This window comes from Alexandromys fortis, unplaced genomic scaffold (genome assembly GCF_014885135.2).
Source record: "Alexandromys fortis isolate MF-2015 unplaced genomic scaffold, M_Fortis_MF-2015_v1.1 scaffold_25, whole genome shotgun sequence".
In the NCBI taxonomy this organism is placed as follows: Eukaryota; Metazoa; Chordata; class Mammalia; order Rodentia; family Cricetidae; genus Alexandromys; species Alexandromys fortis.
Genome location: NW_026067904.1, coordinates 1,716,391 through 1,735,424, shown reverse-complemented (window position 1 = coordinate 1,735,424; position 19,034 = coordinate 1,716,391). Strand labels below are relative to the sequence as shown.

At 46.4% G+C, this 19,034-nt stretch overlaps 2 protein-coding genes across 2 annotated transcripts in view; one reads left to right on the top strand and one right to left on the bottom strand.

Annotated features, from left to right (window-relative positions):
- The first annotated feature begins 2,022 nt into the window (after positions 1-2,022).
- On the top strand, positions 2,023-8,130 carry Srp19 (signal recognition particle 19). Its single transcript, XM_050134978.1, has 5 exons — positions 2,023-2,175; positions 2,541-2,616; positions 4,898-4,969; positions 5,058-5,169; positions 7,679-8,130. Exons 1-5 carry the CDS (start codon positions 2,135-2,137, stop codon positions 7,810-7,812), a joined length of 435 nt encoding a protein of 144 aa, XP_049990935.1. The 5' UTR covers positions 2,023-2,134; the 3' UTR covers positions 7,813-8,130.
- A 3,560-nt stretch (positions 8,131-11,690) lies between these two features.
- The window catches only part of Reep5 (receptor accessory protein 5), a 24,928-nt gene continuing 17,584 nt past the window's right edge, over positions 11,691-19,034 (bottom strand). Inside the window, exons 4-5 of the mRNA XM_050134977.1 lie at positions 14,731-14,899; positions 11,691-13,139 (exon numbers count right to left, since the gene is read on the bottom strand). Of these exons, the coding sequence (XP_049990934.1) occupies positions 13,090-13,139; positions 14,731-14,899 (219 nt within the window). The 3' untranslated portion in view covers positions 11,691-13,089. The remainder of the gene's footprint in view (positions 13,140-14,730; positions 14,900-19,034) is intronic.

The following is a 19,034-nucleotide window of genomic DNA, read 5'->3' as shown; positions in this document are numbered from 1 at the left end:
AGCAATTAAGAGACAATCACTAGCTACCAGAATTCCCCGTTTCTGTTTTCCTGACTTGGCGTTTGTGAACCAACCCCAGTTGCTAAAGTGACTGGAAGCTAACAAAGCCACACTTAAACACATCATCATTGGGTTTGGTAATGGGGGAGAATCAAGTGTGCAAGCCAAGTACTTCTACCAGTGATCCACACTCCCAGCCTATTCAAAAACAAAAGGAGTCACTGTCAAAAGAACTGGACTGATGTCCGATTCCCACAATACTAAATGATAAGATTATCACAGTATTTGCATCCCTTGGAAGGAAATAAAAACATCCCATTTGTCTAAAGTGCTTTTATCATTTGAGATTCTCTCAAGTTTCTTAAGTCCTCTAAACAACAGGCTGTCTTAGTTAGGGTCACTATTGCTGTACTGAAACACCTTGACCAAAGCAGTGAGGGCAGGAACCTGGAATCAGAAGCTGTTGCAGAGGCCATGGACAGATACTGTTTATTGGCTTGCTCAGCCCACTTTTCTTACAGAACCTAGAACCACCAGCCCAGGGATGGCCCCACCTATAATGTGCCGGGTCCTCTCCCACCAGTCTTTAATTAAGAAAATGCCCTGCAGCCCTGCTCTATTTCTCGGTGGAGACTCCCTCTCAGACAACTTTAGCTTGTGCCCAGCACACAAGGTCTGTTTAGAATATCAGCTCACAAAATGTGAGAGCTAGAAAAATAAGTCTTGAGAACTGTGATAGAAACGGCCTCCAGAACAGACCTACTGCAGTGAAAACCAGCTGCTGCTCCTGACGCCAAGATAAAAATGGGTATGGCCCTCATTTCGTGCTGCCTGCTCCCCACTGAAGTCTCGCTTCAGTGAGTGAGTGGCGAGTGATAGGTTACACACTGAGGCTATCTCTATGGAGGAGGCGAGGTCTGTAAGACAAGGATTGTCTGAATCTCCTGGGGGCCCATAGAAAGCACTGGGAAACCAGGGACCACGACACAGCCACATCGGAAGCATCAGTTAAATGCAAAGTAACAATTGAAACAATCAGAAGAGTGAATAAAAAGGTAAATAATTGTGCATCTCAGTCCAAATTCTCTTGTCTTATTTAGGGCTCCTGTGCTGTGAGGGGAACCATGACCACAGCAACTCTTATGAAGGAAAACACTTCATCGGGTGGCTTACAGTTCAGAGGTTCAGTCTCTTATCATCATGGCAGCCTGCAGACAGACATGGTGCTGGAGAAGGAGCTGAGAATTTTGCATCTTGATATGCAGAAGTGAACTGAGACACTGGGTGTATCTTGAGCACAGGAGACCTCAGAGCCCACCCACAGTGAAACCCTTCCTCCATAAGGCCACACCTCCTAATAGTACCGCATCCAATGAGTTTATGGGGGCCAATCACATTCAAACTACCATACTCAAAACAGGAAAGATGAAATGATTGATGATTTTAATCTTGTGCTTTTAGTCTTACACTAAAAATTAAATTATTTCTACCCAAACTGGGAAACAGGGGTTAGAAGAGAAGTATAAAAGCTCATAGATCCCTAAGGATTTCTCCACAGGTGACAGTGGAAGAACACGGGGGGGGGGGGGGGGGGGGGGGGGGGAGGAAAACACTGGCGAGATGTGCATTTTCCTGTGCACAACTCACTGGGTCATCAAAACAGAAAGACAGGAAAGAAAGGGGGGACTAACTGGGAAGAGGAAGGCCATTCAGGAGTGGGAGAGGGACCAGAAGGTACTGGGGAGTTACTATCTAGATATGTGTATATGAAATTATCAGTAAAACCCATTGTTTTGTGTAACTAATACATAGATATGCTAGTAAAACATTGAATTATTTCAACTCCACCGACTCCCCTTGGTGGACGGCCCGCTCTACCCGGTGTGCAGCCGGCGGAGGTCACTCCTGAGCGCCAAGGGTCCGGTCCCCAATCGCCTTGCACTCTTCTCTCGAGAAGACAGCCGTGCAAGCCACGTCACTCCGCGCCGGAACCAACTTATGAGGGACAACCGGCAGCCGGCCGCTTTGTGGGTAGGACTTCCGCCGGAAGGGCGGTCGGCCTGCGAGCTCCGAGTCAACTTCCGGCTGGTGATCTGGGGTTCGGGCTGGCGGGGCCGTGGGGACGCCCGTGGAGATGGCTTGCGCGACCGCGCGGTCCCCAGCCGACCAGGACAGGTGGGTCCCCGGGAAGGCTGGCCGCCGGGGCGCCGGGCTCGGGCTTTCTCCCCCGCCGAACCCCCTGCACCGCTCTCCGCTGCTGCTGCGGCCGGCTGTGGCTGACGTTAGAGAAAGTCAGGCCGCGAAGATCGCTGCTGCGCTAGGGTCGCTTTCAGAGAGGCTCGCTGGTGTCTGCTGAGTTTTTCCGGGTCGTGTAAGAGCGCGTCCCAGCCTCGGGAACTCTTGACGGGCGCTGTGTCAACTCACAGTCGCCGCCTTGTTCTGTGTTGAATAGATAATGTCTCTGCGATGACAATGAAGTTGTCCGCTTTAAATGACCACTTAAGTTACCAGCTGTGCTTTTTTTGTGTGCTTTGTGGCAGGTTTATTTGTATCTACCCCGCTTATTTAAATAATAAGAAGACCATAGCGGAGGGGAGGCGGATTCCCATAAGTAAGGTGAGTGGGTGACGTGGGCCGATGAAGGCTTGGGGGAGGTCGCCTCGTTATGGCCACGACTGCCCTTTGAGAGTGAAGAGCACAGTAGCCAAGATTTGCAGCGCCTCCCATAACATTGGTGAGACCTGAAAGGCACGAAAGACACTTGCAAAACGAAATGGGATTCTTAATGACCTGTTTGTAAAGGAAAGGAGGCAAGATTATGGCAGTCTTCTCAATAACAGCACAGTGTGCTTGATGCAGACTCAGGGTTTTAACGTGAGTTAAAATGAGAATAAAGGTTTGTACTAAGTGCAGCTTTGTTGAGTTTTGTCCTTTTTTTTTCTTTAGAGTATGAAATCACTTTCAAGTTAGTACTTTTGGAAAGTAGATGTAGGGGATGGGGTGTAGCGCCATGGTAGACCCATTAGTCCGTCATGTGGAAGCCCGGCTAAGTGAGGGCACGATTAGGCAGGTTGTTGGAGTTACAGTTCTAATTTGGAGCTGATCTGCTAATTTAAGCTTAGAAAAATGTTCAGTGCTAAATGAGAGATCTCATAGATTTTATTTTATTTTTTTTATAAGGCAGGGTCTCTCTGTGTAACAGTCCTAGCTGTCCTGGAACTCACTCTGTAGACCAGGCTGGCCTCGAACTCACAGAGGTCAGTGTGCCTCTGCCTCCTGAGTGCTAGGATTAAAGGCATGGACCACCACCACCTGACTTTTCGAGTCCTTAAGTTTTATAATCAAATGAGGTCTGAAGCAAAGAATTAGCTATTTTTATATGAATATGTCTTATGTGACTATTACTTCAAGAGAACCACCTTGCCTCCTCCCAGGCACCGTTGAGATAATGCACATCTCGGCGCCGTGACAGACTTTTGATAACCGCTTCCAGATGCTCTCCAAAAATTTCATTTTTTAAAAGAAAATTCATTGGTGTGTAGCTAACAAACTTAACAAAAGTCTACGTGCATAAATTGAATGGTTTTCATACAGGGAGCAGAGCTAGTTATAGCAGCCATATTTAAGATACAGTATGCCTGGCGGGATGGTGGTGGTACCTCCCAACACTTGGGAGGCAGAGGCAGGCAGATGAGTTCGAAACCAGCCTGGTCTACAGAGTGAGTTCCAGGACAGGCTCCAAAGCTACACAGAGAAACCCTGTCTCGGGAAAAAAAANGAGTTTGCCAGAAGATTCCTTCTGTCTGTCTCCTCCTCCCTGTTCACACTAATGAAAGGGAACGTTGTTCCGATTTCCAACATAAGTTACCTTGGGCTGGTTCTTCATTTTCTGGGAGGTGGGGTGTGACTTCCTGATTCGGGTGCTAGGGACTGGACTTGGGTCCTCTGCAAGAGCAGTACAAGCCCTCAACTGCTGAGCCATCTCTCCAACCCCTGTTGACATTTCTGCGTCGGATAATTGTTGTAGGCTACTGTCTGTGCATTTTAAGGTGCATGATAGCATCCCTGGCCTCTTCCTGCTAGATAACAATTGCCTTTCTTGAGTTGTCTTGAAGCAGAACTGTCTCCCAACATGACCAAATGTTCCTGGAATAGAGGGTGTGTAAACTTTCCCTGCTACAATGTATCTCTTTGCAGAACTGCAGATCCCACACTCCTTTCTTCTGTTTCTAGTTTGAGGCTCTTACAGATAGTGCTGTGGACTAAAGAGATGACTCAGCAGTTGAGAACACTTACTGCTTTTGCAAAGTACCTGTTCCCAGCACCCACATGGTGCCTCACAACCCTCTGTAAGTCCAGTTCCAGGGGATCCATGGACTCTTCTGGCCTCTATGGGTACTGTACAAATGTAGTGCACAGACATGCACATAAAATAAGTAAATACTAAAAATAAGCAGGACGAATATATACTATGATTATGCTTATATATTATGAGCTTGCCTTTTGCACTTCTGTTGAATATATGCCTGAATTGCAGGGCTATAGGGAATCGTATATTCAGCTTTAGGAGGTAACAGTCGGTGTTGTAGAATGCTTGTATGTGTTCCCTTCAACCAGCAGTTTGCATTTAGCTTCTGCTGTGTTCAGAATATCATACTAGGTGCTAGGAGATGCACTGATAGTATCCTTTCCCTTACATATTTTATGTTGGAAGAGAAAGAAACACACACCTATGTTGTTCCCGAGGATTTTTAAAATAAAATAAGTGGACTTAATAAAAATGGACAGTAGGGTTTGGTCTGTGTTTGGGTCATAATATTAGAAATGATTTACACAACCATATAGTAATATTCACGTAAAACTCAGCTGTTGAGTGTTTTTGTTTTTAACTGTTTAGGCTGTAGAAAACCCTACCGCTACTGAGATTCAGGACGTATGCTCAGCAGTTGGACTGAACGCATTTCTGGAGGTAGGATGTGAGCCTCTCCTCACTGTTTTGTACTCACCTCCTTGATGTAATAACTCTCTGAAAGTCTATTTTCTTTTGTTGGTGTTAGAAAAACAAAATGTACTCCAGAGAATGGAACCGTGATGTTCAGTACAGAGGCAGAGTCCGGGTTCAGCTCAAACAGGAAGATGGCAGCCTCTGTCTTGTGCAGTTCCCGTCACGTAAGCTTTCAGAACGAATGACTAGGGCTCTGGGGTAGTTATACCACACATCTGTAGCCCCAGCACTTAGTTAGTTGAGGCAAGATTGCGGCAAGGTCAGTGCCTGTGTGGGCTATAGAATGAGTTCAAGACCAACCTGAGCAACATTGTAAGGCCTCGTCCCAAAGTAGAAAACTTAAGAAATCGAGAGATGAAGCCAAGCAGTAGACTGCCTGGCATACACAGGGCCCTGGGCTCAAGCCCCATACAGCAAACAAGTAAATGGAATCTAAGGAGCAATATTGAAGAAAACAGACATGTTCATAGTGTGGTACCACTCGTGTCAATTTAAATACTAATACTACTCTTTACTGATGAATATTTGCAATAATACTTACTGATAGAAATGCTTCTTGAAAATGGACTGGAAGGGCTGGAGAGATGGCTCAGTGGTTAAGAGCACTGGCTGCTCTTCCAGAGGTCCTGAGTTCAATTCTCACATGGGGGCTCACAACCATCTGTAATGAGATCTGGCGCCCTCTTCTGGCGTATGGGCATACATGGAGGCAGAATGTTGTATAAATAAATCTTTGAAAAAAATATTTTTAAGAAAAAGAAAATGGACTGGAAGCTAAAATACCCATTTTTAAGACAGTAGTTACCTAGTGGCAAGGAGTAGAGATCAAGGGACTAAGAACACTGAGGGCTGGGAGAGGATTAAAGGGTGAAGGTGTTTGACCTGTGCCAATCCCTGTAGCCCATGTGAAGGTGAAAGAAGGAACAGACTCCACAGTTACTTTCTGGCGTGTTTGCCTACACACATATCAGATGCGTGAATACATACACAGGATGATGGTTTTAGTTCAAGAACAGAGAATAACATCATCTTTAATATTTTCAATTTTTAATGTATATATTTTAATTTAAAGCTGTTCACTCTGTTTTTTCCTTTATTTTAAACTCTTCAATTTTAATTTAATTATTTATTTTGGTTTCTTGAGACAGGAGCCCTGGCTTTCCTGGCGCTCATTTTATAGACTGGGCTATCCTCAAATTCACAGAAATATGCCTGCCTGGAGGGGTGTTAAAGGCATACACTACCGGCCAGGCAGTGGTCCCAGCACTCGGGAGGCAGAGGCAGGCGGATCTCTGTGAGTTTGAGGCCATCCCAGTCTACTAGAGCTAGTTCCAGGACAGGAACCAAAGCTCCAGAGAAACCCTGTCTCAAAAAACCAAAATAAGGCATACACTGCCCCCACCTGGCTAAATTCTTCAATTTTATTAAAGTAAAAATGATTACATTGTCAGGCTAAATTGACAGTGTAATTGTTTGTTTTTAATGAAATGGATTGGTTCTTAAGTATCACTTGCTACCAAAAACTTCAGATTCTAATTCAAGATAGGCTGGGAAAATGCCTCGGTGGTGAAAACTCACCTAGCAGCACACAAATGTGAACGGAGGCTGCTTGTTCATTTCCCAGCCACCCAGACCCAAAATTATCACTCAGAAACTATATTAATTACAACACTGCTTGTCCTATTAGCTTATGCATATTTCTAGCTAACTCTTACATCTCGTATCAACCCATCTCTATTAATCTGTGCATTACCATGAGTCGTGGCCTACCCGCAAGGTTCCAGCATCTGTCTTCTCCGGTGGCTATGTGGTGTCTCACTGACTCCACCCACTTTCTCCTCTACCTCTGCTTGGTATTCTTGCCTTACTCTATTCTGCTCTGTGATAGGCCCAAAAAAGCTTCTTTATTAACATATTCACAGCATACAGAGAGGAATCCCATACCACACAGAAATGCTTTCTGGTTTGTGTTTCTCCTCAGCATTTTCCCTTACTGCCCCAAAGGACCAAAACTTGATACACACACACCACACACATACACATAAAACCTTTTGATTTGAAAAGCAGCTAAAAATATTGGCCAGCCTGGTCTACAAGAGCTAGTTCCAGGACAGGAACCAAAAGCTACAGAGAAACCCTGTCTTGAAAAATCAAAAAAAAAAAAATATTGAAAGATAATACTTCTAATAAGACAGTAAAGAGACATCAAAGCTATGTAGGTTGGTATGTTGAAGCAAAAATCACAGCTTGTAGTTCGAGCAGGAGTGTATGTGTCTGTGTGTGTGAGAGAGAGAAAGAGAAATCTGGGCCTAACAATGAGGTTCATTGTTACTTACTGTTTTTTCAGGCTAAGAGCCCTGTGTTTCAGTGAAAGGTATATTGTTGCTCTATTTTTGCTGTGTTTAGTTTGTTGAGGTTCATGCCCGTTGCTGGTGCCAAGACAATAACTCTTGGTTCAGACTTAGTGTTGGAGATGGAAGTGCTCACTGAAGCCTCCAGTGTTGCTCCTGCTCTTACACCCTGCTCAGGAGGTGCCCCTTGAGCAGACCACAGTCCTCAGCCATTTGATTTTTAAAATAGCTGTCCAGTTTCTAACCCGGTGATGTTCAAGTCAGTGACATGTTATGTCTTATTTCCAAGATTGTTGCACTAAACCTCACTTCTGGTTTTTAGGTAAGTCAGTGATGCTGTATGTAGCAGAAATGATACCCAAGCTAAAAACAAGGACACAAAAAACAGGAGGTGCTGACCCAAGTCTTCAGCAAGGAGAGGGCAGTAAAAAGGGGAAAGGGAAGAAGAAGAAGTGAAGTGTGAACGCAAAGCGCACGTTCTACTGAGACACGGGCATCTCTGTGTCTGCGGGAACAGCTTTTGTGTCGTTTAACTGAACTGTGAACAAGTATGTCTCCCATCTTCATCACCAGAGCTAACAATGAGATAAGTTTACATCAAAAGTTTGCATCTAGCTTTTATACTGTAAAAAGGAAAGATTGTGTGTGTAGAAGAAAGAAGAATATTTTTAACAGATAATGACTGTCCCATAAGTTACTTGAAATCCTGTATCTGTTTGTCCTCTTTGTAAACATATATTTCAGGTAAATAAGTTTAATAAAATTTGAAATACACATTTTGTTCACTTTTTAAGTTAATGAAATAAAAAATTAAACTGACTTTTGTAGCTTTCACTTACGAGGCAGTTAATACCAGCAGCGGAGGTGAATGAGAACAGAACTAGCTGAGGTGTGGCCAGTGTAAGTGAAGCAGAGGACGGTCGGGAGGGCAGTGGAAGCTGCACTGTTAGCCTGCTCTTCCGCCAGAAGTTCTCTTGGAAGCTCTAAGCTTGCTTATCTGTCAGTCTTAGGGCCATTGGCTCTGGGCTGTAGAGAGAGAGAGCTCAAGGGGCAAAGGGCTTGCTACACAAACACAAAGACCTGGATTTAGATCCTGGTACCCACACAAAAGCCAAGTACAGTGTTGTGGGTAAAAGACAGGCAGATCCCAAAGCTGAGCTACAGCTTCAGTGAGAGACCCTGCCTCAAAATAATATGGGGAGTGATAAAGGAAGACACTTGATGTCAACCACTGGCCACCTCACATACATGTGCATGAACACACATCACATACAAAACATGTCAAAACCAATGTGACGTCACCTGCTATAATCTAACATCCTAGAGGTGGAGGCAGGAGGACCAGCTTGGAGCTGTTGTGGCACCTGTCCTCTGGCACAGCATAACTGTTCTGCTGCCCTCTTGACCTCTTAGTTGTGGTGAGTACCAGCAGGAGGCCTCACTGAAAGCCCACCCTAAAGACATCTAGGGAGTTAGGGGGTGCTCATGGGTCCCACCCCTCCCAGAGGATGTCGGCAGTGGCTGGGGTGGGGCAGTGGTAGTGGTAATGTTTCCTTCTGTAGTATAGTCAGTCATCCTCCCATGCTCCTGTAAGGAACCTGTTGTGATGATTTGAGGAAGAATGCTTTGCATGGACTCATATATTTGAATGCTGAGTCATCAGGAAGTGGCACTACTTGTAAAGGATGAGAATACGTGGCCTTGGAGGAAGTACATCACTGGGGGCTTCAAAGGCCCAAGGCAGGCCCAGTATCTCTTCCTGCTGCCTGCAGATCAGAATTCTCAGCTACTTCTCCAGCACCATGTCTGCGTGTGTGTCAACATACTCCCACCCATGATGTCACAACTAAGCCTCTCAACTACAAGCAAGCCTCAATTAAATGCTTTCCCTTCTAAAAGCTGCTTTGGTCGTAGCCAGATGATGGTTTAAATTAATTTAAATTAAACTAAAGGTTTAAATTAAAGGGTGCAAGCCTTTAATCCCAGCACTTGGGAGGCAGAAGCAGGCGGATCTCTGTGACTTCAAGGCCAGCCTGGTCTATAGAGAGAGTTCCAGGACAGGCTCCAAAGCTACAGAGAAACCCTGTCTCGAAAAAAAAAAAAAAAAAAAACAAAAAACAAAAAAAAAAAACTTGCCTTGGTCACGATGTCCCCTTTCAGCAGCAGGACCCTGGCTAAGACACTAAGCTCACCAAACAGACTTGAGTGAAATCATTACTGTGGACTGTTAGTTTTGTCTGGGGTGAATAGATGTGTGCTCATCTTCCCAAGAAAACCTCACATAATGTTTGCTGCCCGATGTGGAGCACGACAGAACTACGGATGAGTCTGGGGGTGCATTGTCTCCACTGTTAGTGAAGAGCCGTGCAGCTGAGGTTATCTGAAGGTGGGGTGCTCACAGGGTTAATCCCAATATTGTCATCTTTTCAGCATTAGCAGTGGCATTGCCCCTGCCCCAGGAAAGGCCATGCAGCTAAGCAACTCTTATGAAGGTCGAATGTCCCTGGGAAGAATCCCAGGGCAGCAAAGGAAAAACACCTCCCCAGTGAATGGGGCCCAGCTGGTGAGCACAGAGATGCCTCCAAATAGCTGATGTCTAAAGAATATTTTACAAGGCTGGAGAGATGGCTCAGCGGTTATGAGGACTTGCAGAAGACCCAGGTTCGAATCCCAGCACCCACATGGAAGCTCACAATCTCCTTAACTCCAGTGCCATGGTATGCAACAGGTATGGCCTCTGTGGGCATCAAGCACACATATGGTGCGTAGACACACATGCAGGCACTCACACGGATTTTTAAAGAAAACATAACATCTTACAGTCCTTGAAAGTAGTGTATTTGGGACAGGATCTTAAGCAGGCTAAGATGTCAGTCAGTGCTGTGGCCTATGCTCTGGGCAATAAGACATGCAACTGAGGCTGAGGTATTCCTAGAGAAAAAATTACCTGTATACAGGAGGAACAGACATGTGCAGAGACAGACACGCAGATGTTAGCGTCCACACTGGCCTCTGAGTTGGCCAGAAAAGTGAAGGGAAAAAAACAAGATGGAGGCATTGACTTGCTCTGCCTCACAGTGGGGTGCACATGGGAAAGTACAAACTAGGTCTGTGTCAGGTGTCCCTTCCTGGAGCCCAAAACTCAGAATCAGGAAGCAGAGAGGGAGTAGAGGAACAGGAGACAGCCCAGGTCTGACTGTACACACAGAGGAGGGGACAATAGAGGGACAGGAGACAGCCCGGGTCTGACCGTACACACAGAGGAGGGGACAATCCATGGTGCAGCATGAAGGACACTATGAGAGAAAGAAGTTTGCCTTCAAACTGGCTGGTTTGGGAAAGACTTAACTGTTGGGTACAAGGACTCAGGAAGCCCCTGTGGGCCAGAAACAAGCTGAGGCTAAAGGTGACCTTGAACTGACCCCGCCCCCTTGCCCCCTTCTTCCTCTTCTAAAGGACTAGGATTACAGGCCTGAGTGCCACCAGTCTGGTGTGTGTGGTACTGGGGACCAAGCCCAGTCCTAATGCACACTAGCCCAGCATTCTACCAACTGAGCTACACCCAGCAGAAAAACTAAAAGAATGCTTTTATTATTTTGTGTGTGTGTGTGTGTGTGAGCACGTGGGACATGTGTATGGAAAGAATGACTTGCAAGAATCAACGCTCTCCTCCTACCGTGTGGGTCCTGGAGATCAAACTCAGGTTGTCAGGGTTGACAGCAAGTACCTCTACCCAGAGCTATCCTGCCAGCTCCAGGAAAGACTTTTCCTTGTTTCATATTTTATTTACTTGTATGAATGTCCCGTGATGTCCCGTGGGGCGGACAGTAGTGAGTTGTTGTCTCCCAATCCACACTAATCACGGGTAGATGTGACCGGGTGAACTGCTCTCTTTAGGAGCCTTCCTTTCACACACCAGCCTCTACAGAAGTACAAATCAAGGCGTGGGGTTAATAAAATTCAATTTTCATTCAACTATTAGATTTTACTTTATTTTGTGGGAGTTTTTTTTCCTAACCCAGATTTTAGCAAAATTTCAAGTAAATATGGTGAGCGAACACAGACTGTGGCTAGTTAGTTATGGGAGGACGGTCACTCTGAAACAGCGTGGCACCGCAAGACGTCCTGAGGTCAGAGAGGGCTCTGTGTGTAAGGGCGTTGGCCGCCAGCCCTGACAGCCTGAGTCGGGCCCACCACATGGTTGAAAGAGACAACGTCTGTAAATTGTTCTCTGACCTCCGCAAGTGCACTGTGGCTTGTACGCCTGTGCCCACACATCTCACACACACACACACACACACACACACACGAGTATAATAAAAACGTCTTTAAGATACTTTAAGACCAGACAAACATAATCTTTATTAGAGTGTATTGTCATAATTCTTCTCTAATTCTTACTTTATCACAGCTATACACGCACAAGAAAGAACAGTCCACACAGGTCAGGACTCTCGAGGTTCAGGCAACAAGGGAGTCTGGGAACACAGAGGAAGGGACGCGGCACACGCACGTCTGTCTGGTGGAGCACACCAGGAGGACAGGCTATGATCACGTTCTGCAGGTGTGGACAGGGGGCTCTTTCCCCAGAACAGCAGCGATGCTCATCTGAATGGCTGAGGCAGGGAAATAACCGCTGCACTGTCTGGAATATTTAGTAGGAATTCCGTAACTTTACATGCCTTTGAATATCACTCAGATGCAAACAAATGCTTTGCCTCCAGCCAGACACAAGCTCAGGCCATTCTCTGTTCTCTGCAGCATGCTGTTGTTCTATTTGGGAAAGACGGGCAAGCAGAAGTCAACTCAGACCTCCCATGGACACCCACTTGTGCTGCGGGAAGCAGTAACAGGGTTCCTGCAGAAGCAGAAGCGGGCATGTCTGGGAGGTACCTTGAGTTGGTTTTAACAGAATATGGAGAGGAGAGACTAAGACACTTGCTGCCCAGTTTTGAAGGTGAAACAGGAATGGTTGACATTTCAGCATCAAAACCGGACAAATGTACAGCAGGTGAGACGGTATAACCATTTCTGCAGGGAACGGGAGTTGATCACCACCGTGTGCGAGTATTTCCCTAGTGTGGCACCTGCTCGACAGACTGTCCGGGCAGTCAGCACTGATGTCCAGAACAATCACGCCACCTTCCTTGCTGCGTCATGCCTTACTGTGCTCATCCGCGTGTTACTCGGCTACAGCATGACCTGGACGCTCACACATGAGAGCAGGTGCCTCACAGGTTACAGGGCCGCACTACCTTCTCCTGGCCTCTCCCTCTCAAGCACTATGCATGTTCTAGCCAAGCAATAACATTCCCCTGTATATATGCACAAATATATATACACAAATACACTAAAAACACAGAGCTATATAAAACCATACACCACACAAAGCAGAATCATAATTTCCTAGTTGTCAGTACCAGAAAACGCATGCAGGTGAGCCCTGCAGAGCAAAGCTTACGGACATCAATTCCAGTCTGTTTGTAGTTCCTGGAGTATAGTGGCATGTCGTCCTACTCAGCAAAATACTTAAAAATGTTTAGATATTGTCCACTGTGTTAGATTTAAATGAAAATGCTCCCTACATATATGACAATAAAAGCAAAACAGCTTACAACACATTCCATTTTTAATACATCAAAGAGTTTCCAAGGCAACATAGTCATCGCCTGTGCCACTGTCCCCAGTGTGACGTGGAGCTAGGAGTGGCAGCGGTGGGGCCGGCAGCCAGGCTCAGGTACTCTTCTTTTCGTCACCCAGTAGGTTCACCGTAGCTTTCTTGACTGTGGGAGAAAGAAAATCGTATCAAAGCATTTCCAGTGTGAGTTCCACGCCTCCCTGGCTACTAGAGAACGTAGGTGACTAGGACGGGCACACACGGAGGCTCGTGGCCAAGGTAAGAGGGCATCCAGGAAATGGACAGAGTGCCTCTTCAGAGCACAAGTCCTCAAGACTTAAGCAGACTTCTTGAAGGCCATCCAGCCTCAGTGCTCGTAGGACATCATCACCTGAGCCATCACCTGTCCCATCTCCTTCAGTGATGAGTGAGACGCAGCAGAGACTGTCATGGTGATCACAGGAGGAGAGAAGGCCACACCAGCACTGGAAACACCTAGACTTGCTCACTGTGCCACTATTCCCCCCAGGACGTGGCGGGTGAGGTGGAGGTGGGCAGAGTCTTCTGGAAGCTCCAGTGAGACTCCACAGATGGCAGCCGTTTTTGATGGAGCCCAGAGTCTCCTCATGACAGCAAGGAATCATGAAGCTGTCACCTCCGGCCAGGTCAGGACACCCTAACTACACGGCTGATTTCTTTCCTTCAGTGCCCCACCCCACCCCAGAGCTGAGGACTGACCCTCCCAGAGCCTTGCACTTGCTAGGCAAACTCTACTACTGAGCTAAGTCCCCAGCCCCTTCCGTCCACACTTAATGCACAGACGGCCCTGCCCTTCTGCTCAGCCTCCTCCAGCAGCCCCTCCCACACACAGCCTAAGCCAATGCCCGGGCCATGCCCCGTGGGCGGCCCCATCTGCCCCTGCCCACCTCTCTGACCCTGATCTTGCTATCTTTCCATGTTTTCTTCATTGCTTCTACATCCAAGCTTTTTCACAAACAGTTCCTAGACAATCTACCTCAGGTTCCCTGTGCTACTTTTTCAGGTCTGACTCAGGACGGCCTTTGGGACAGCTGATCTTGATTTTCAACTTGACACACCTGGGAAGAAGGAACCCCACTGTGGAACCGCCTCTAGCAGATTAACCTGTGGACTTGTCTCTGGGCACTTTCTTGATTCCTAATTGATCCAAGAGAGCCCCACCCACTGTGGTAAAGAAAGGTAGCGCTCAACACAGCCTGGGAGCAGGCCAGCAGGCAGCATTGCTCCCTGACTTCTGCAGCCAGCTCCTGCCTGGACATCCCTCAGCAATGGATTGTAACCTGTTCAGGGAAACAGACCTTCCCTTTCCCAAGCCGGTTTCTGACCCAAGGTTTTATCATTGCAACAGAAAACCAAATTAGCACTGCCACTTGGTGATGGTTCCCTGCTTTCTCTAGTTTAAAAAGCTGCTCACCTAGCTTCCGCCCCCCAGATGCTGAGGATCAGCCATGTACGGCCACACCCAGCAGCAGAACCGATTAGAATGGCGCACTGAGCAGGTCAACCTGAACTGATTGCACAGATATAGCTAACTGTAGATGAGACTCTAAAACAGCTGCCTGCAGTGGCCGAGCCATTTTTCTAAGGTGGTGACTGAAGCTACATGTGTCGCTGAGGAAGAAGCAGAGGAATCAGAGAAGACAAGGTGGCCAAAAGTCTGCTGTGTGAGCCTGGGGCAGCACATCTCCACCCTGCACCGAGCTGTCCCTAAGCCTCACCTTCTTTAGTGATGGCATCTGCGGTCTCTTTGGCTTTGTCTTTCACGTCCTTCACCACGTTGTCTACCTGGGACTCGTGCTTCAGGAAGACAGGACGGATGATGCGCCGGTAGAGCAGCTCGGCCCCGTTAGACGGGCTCGGAGCCATGCACCACAACAGGAAGCCACACTGTGGGAGCAGAGCGTTAGTGAGAGGGGATCTGGGCACTCCGGGACCACACTCACGGTCCCACCACTCTGGCATCTCCAGATTTTCTGAGGGCTAACTGGAGGCTTTTCTTAGACGGAAAAAAACCACAACCGCTAATGAACCAGCATAAGAAACACAAAGAGACTGTCTCAAAAGAGAAGGAAGAGGAACAGAAGGGGCTGGGGATACAGCTCAGGTGCTACAGTGCAAGCCTGGCACAGTCAAAACCTTGGTTCAATCCCTAGCACTGCAAAACCTAGGCATGGTGGTGTCAGTCCATAATTCCAGCACTCCACGTGGGCAGAGCCAGAGAATGAGATGTTCAAGGCATCCTCAGCTACACAAGGAAGTTAACGCTAACTTCCTGGGATATGTGAGACCACGTCTAAAAGAAATAAATAGAAAAATGAAACAAATAAGAATGGGTGATAGAATTACTGGAAAATAAGGGGAATACGAGCAGGTCATAATAAAACCCATCTTGCTTTAAAATTTGTGTATTGCATACGATTTGAAACACGGCGCATGTGTGCGAGTGCAGTGCACTGTGGAGGGCAAAGGTCAGCATTCGGGAATCAGTTCCCTCCCCCTACGGTGGGTCTGTGAGTCAAGTTCAGGCTGTCAGGCTTGCACAGCACTGTAAGCCACTGCACCATCTTATGAGCTGAAATCCTTTCTCCTAACATGAGTGCCTGCTAATAAAAACCAGTACACGGGGGTGAGAGGGCTTGCTGCACAAGTGTGAGGGCCTGAGTGTAGATCCCCAGCACCACGTAAAAGGCTGGTGTGCGCGTGCACAAATACAGGTGGGCACACACCCTACACACAGATGCACACACACTCAGCAGCAAGCTAGGACCACTTCTAACATACAAGTTTGAGGTCAGTGTGGAATATCCTTTTACACTGTGAATATATGTCACTGTGACTGGTTTACTAAAGAAGCTGACTGGCCAATAGCTGGGCAAGAGAGACTGGGTGGGAGAGCCAGACTGAGAGAATTCTGGGAAGAAGAAGAAGGGCAGAGTTAGAAGAGTCGCCAGGAGATGTAGAGGAAGCAAGACCTGCTGGAGGAGAGGTAAAGCCACAAGCTAAGTGGCAAGACATAAAGAGAAATAGGTTAATTTAAGTTATAAGAGCTATTTAGTAATATTGGCTGAGCATTTATAATTAATAATGAGTCTCCATGTTGGTTATTTGGGAACTGGTAGGCAGGGAAAAAAAAAGGATTCTGACCAGGATCTATTCCTGGTGCATGAGCTAGCTTGTTGGAGCCCACTCCCTATGGTGGGATGCCATGCTCAGCCTGAATACAGGAGGAGGGGGACTTGGTCCTGCCAGAACTTAAATGGGCCAGACTTTGTTGACTCCCCATGGGAGCCCTTACTCATAGGGAGGAGTGAATGGGGGGGCAGGCTACGGGGGAGGTAAGGGGGAGCAGGAAGAGGAGTGGGAGGGAGGGAGAACTGTGGTTGGAATGTAAAATGAAATTTAAAAATAAACTTTAAAAAGAATTCTAAACACACAAGAATTGAGTTAAGTGTGGCTTCTTAGTAACTGCCTTTTCTCAGTAGGTTCTCTTTGCTAGTGGCGAGCAGAGGCAAGGCTGCCTTAAGAGATGGCTTCCTGGCTCACTGCTAGCAGCAAACACAGGCAAGGCTCTTTGAAGAGGCCCTGCTACCGAGCACGTAAGTGGGTTTATAAGCAGAAGGCAGTGAGCTACTTGGTGGAAGTGTGGACCCAACAGCTTCCCAGAGCTGGGATGGTAGAAGTAGCTCCTGCTGATACCTCCACCATGAAGCTAAGCTCTCAAGAAACCAGAGGGGGTGGGGGCAGCCACCAATGCCCTGTGCTAAGCTGAATCATGTCATCGATTAACAAAGGAGTTTAAGATTTGCCTTATGCGATCAAAAATCAATACAGATGCTCGGTATAAACAGACCCAGACAGAAAAAAGTCTCTGAACAGGTTATAGCATGCATGTATATATATATATATATATATATATATATATATATATATATACACACATATATATACACACATATATATATATATGCTTCAGAAAGAAAAAATATATATATAGTCATAGATTTAAAAAATAATAACAATAAAGTAATATAAAAGCCACATAAAGATGAAAACTATACGGAACCTGACTACTGTATGTTATTGTGTTGTCTTTGGATTTTTTGACTGCTGAGGGGGGAATAACAACCGCTAAGACACCCTGGGTTATGAAAACTGCTGGATTAAACCAACCTATATATTTTAAAAATGGAAGTCAAAAGATCTGTTACTGTATGAAAGAGGTTATGCTTTTATTGCCACAGAAAACGAAAGGCTGTGAATTCATTCTAAGTTAAAGATGATCAGGTTTGATCAAGGGAGACCCCCTGAAAATCCTGGCCACAAACATAAAAAATAAACCTAGAAGAACTACAAGACACGTGATGTATTATTTTACCTGCTCAAACATAAAACAAAAAACCATCTCTGACTGACTTGTGTACAACGCACGGTCTATACTTATATTAATATAGATATGTATGTTACCTTTAAAAGTTTATGTATTTTCAGAACAAGGGGCCAGACACCACTCAAAATGGATGGTCCAGGTAGTCCAGCATCCAGAGCAGCTTCAAGGCCGCTGGCTGAGATGACCCTTACAGAATACTCCAGTCAGGACTTAACAATCATCCTGATTTTCTCAAGGTTCCCCAAAGATTCTAATGCCTACACATGAAGTATTCTAGAGATCTATGCCCATATTCCCAAAAGACGGACTATGGGTTTTTATTATCATTTAATTTTCAAGAATAAATTATTCATGGAGAAACAGTCACTTCAAAAGAAGGCGTCAAGGTGAAGTCCAAATGATTCAGCAGATTAATTAAGACTCACAAGAGGTCTGTCTCATGAGTTTAGGCAACTCAGCATGTTTGAGTCCTTTTTCTGTTCTGTAGGATTTTAGGAAAATCATGATCTTTTTTAATGTTTTTCCTTACATTTATTCATGTACTTCATGTGTACAAATGCTCTGCCTGCGACTATGTACCGTGACATATGCGCACACAGTGCCCACAGAGGTCAGCTCCCTCTGGAACTGGAGTTATGGAACCACCTTGTGGTTGTGAGCCACCATGTGGTGCTGGGAATTAAACCTGGGTCCTCTGGAGGAGCAGCCAGTGCCCTTAGCTGCTGAGCCATCTCTGCAGCTCTGTGATGTTTTTCTCAGCTGGCAGGAGAGCAGGCGCCAGCCAAAGTTCTCACTGCTAGTGGAGCTCGGAAATGCCGTCTACCCACAGAGACACCACTTTTGGAAAATCAGCCAGGCAGATTCTCTTTTCTGCATGAGTTAAGGCAAGGCTAACAGATGGGACCAGAGTCAAATGTCTCCAGTTCTGTCTTCCATGTGATCACTCCGTAGAATATACAACCAGTTATCCACTTGGTATTTCCTGGTGCCCTCTAGTTACTGTCCTGAGACTGTAAAATAATTACCGCTCTCTACCTACATTCTCGGCATTTTCCAGTTCTCATATTAAAAATTAGGTTAATCACTGTTCAACTCTCCAGGCAATACTCAGCCATCAGCTTTCTAAACTCCACCTTAATTTATGTAACTATTTTCACACAGACGTGATCTCTCCTCTGAGTGCCAGCTGATAATTCCCCCAGAGGCAGCCACACAAGCCCACTCTTACCCACAGCTCAGACGAAGAGCACAGATTGCTCTTGCTGGACCGCTGTGACATCAGCACTGCCACAATGAATCCATACATGACAACGAGTCAGACAAGTCTGTGTGGCTGCAACGCCATCACCATCCAAGAGCAGGGATACACACTGACAGTCAAGGACCATCCTGGCAAGAACTTAAAGCTAATGCCAAAGAAAATATATTTCAAGGGCTGGAGATGCAGCTCACATACAGTACTTGTCTAAAATGCACCAGGCCCAGGGTTCAATTGCAGCAACAGGGAGGGAGTGGGGTAGGGAGGAAGAAGAAGAGGAGGAAGAGGGAAGGAGAAGGAAGGGGAAGGAAGGAGAAGGAAGAAGAGGAGATGGAGAGAAGGGGAGGGGAGGGGGAGGGAGGGGAGGGAGGGGAGGG

Excerpts from the sequence above, each read along its gene's own strand:
- Srp19 (XM_050134978.1), top strand. The coding sequence starts at position 2,135 with ATGGCTTGCGCGACCGCGCGGTCCCCAGCCGACCAGGACAG. Across the intron at positions 2,176-2,540 it reads TCCCCAGCCGACCAGGACAG|GTTTATTTGTATCTACCCCG; the intron begins GTGGGTCCCCGG and ends GCTTTGTGGCAG. Across the intron at positions 5,170-7,678 it reads TCTTGTGCAGTTCCCGTCAC|GTAAGTCAGTGATGCTGTAT; the intron begins GTAAGCTTTCAG and ends TCTGGTTTTTAG.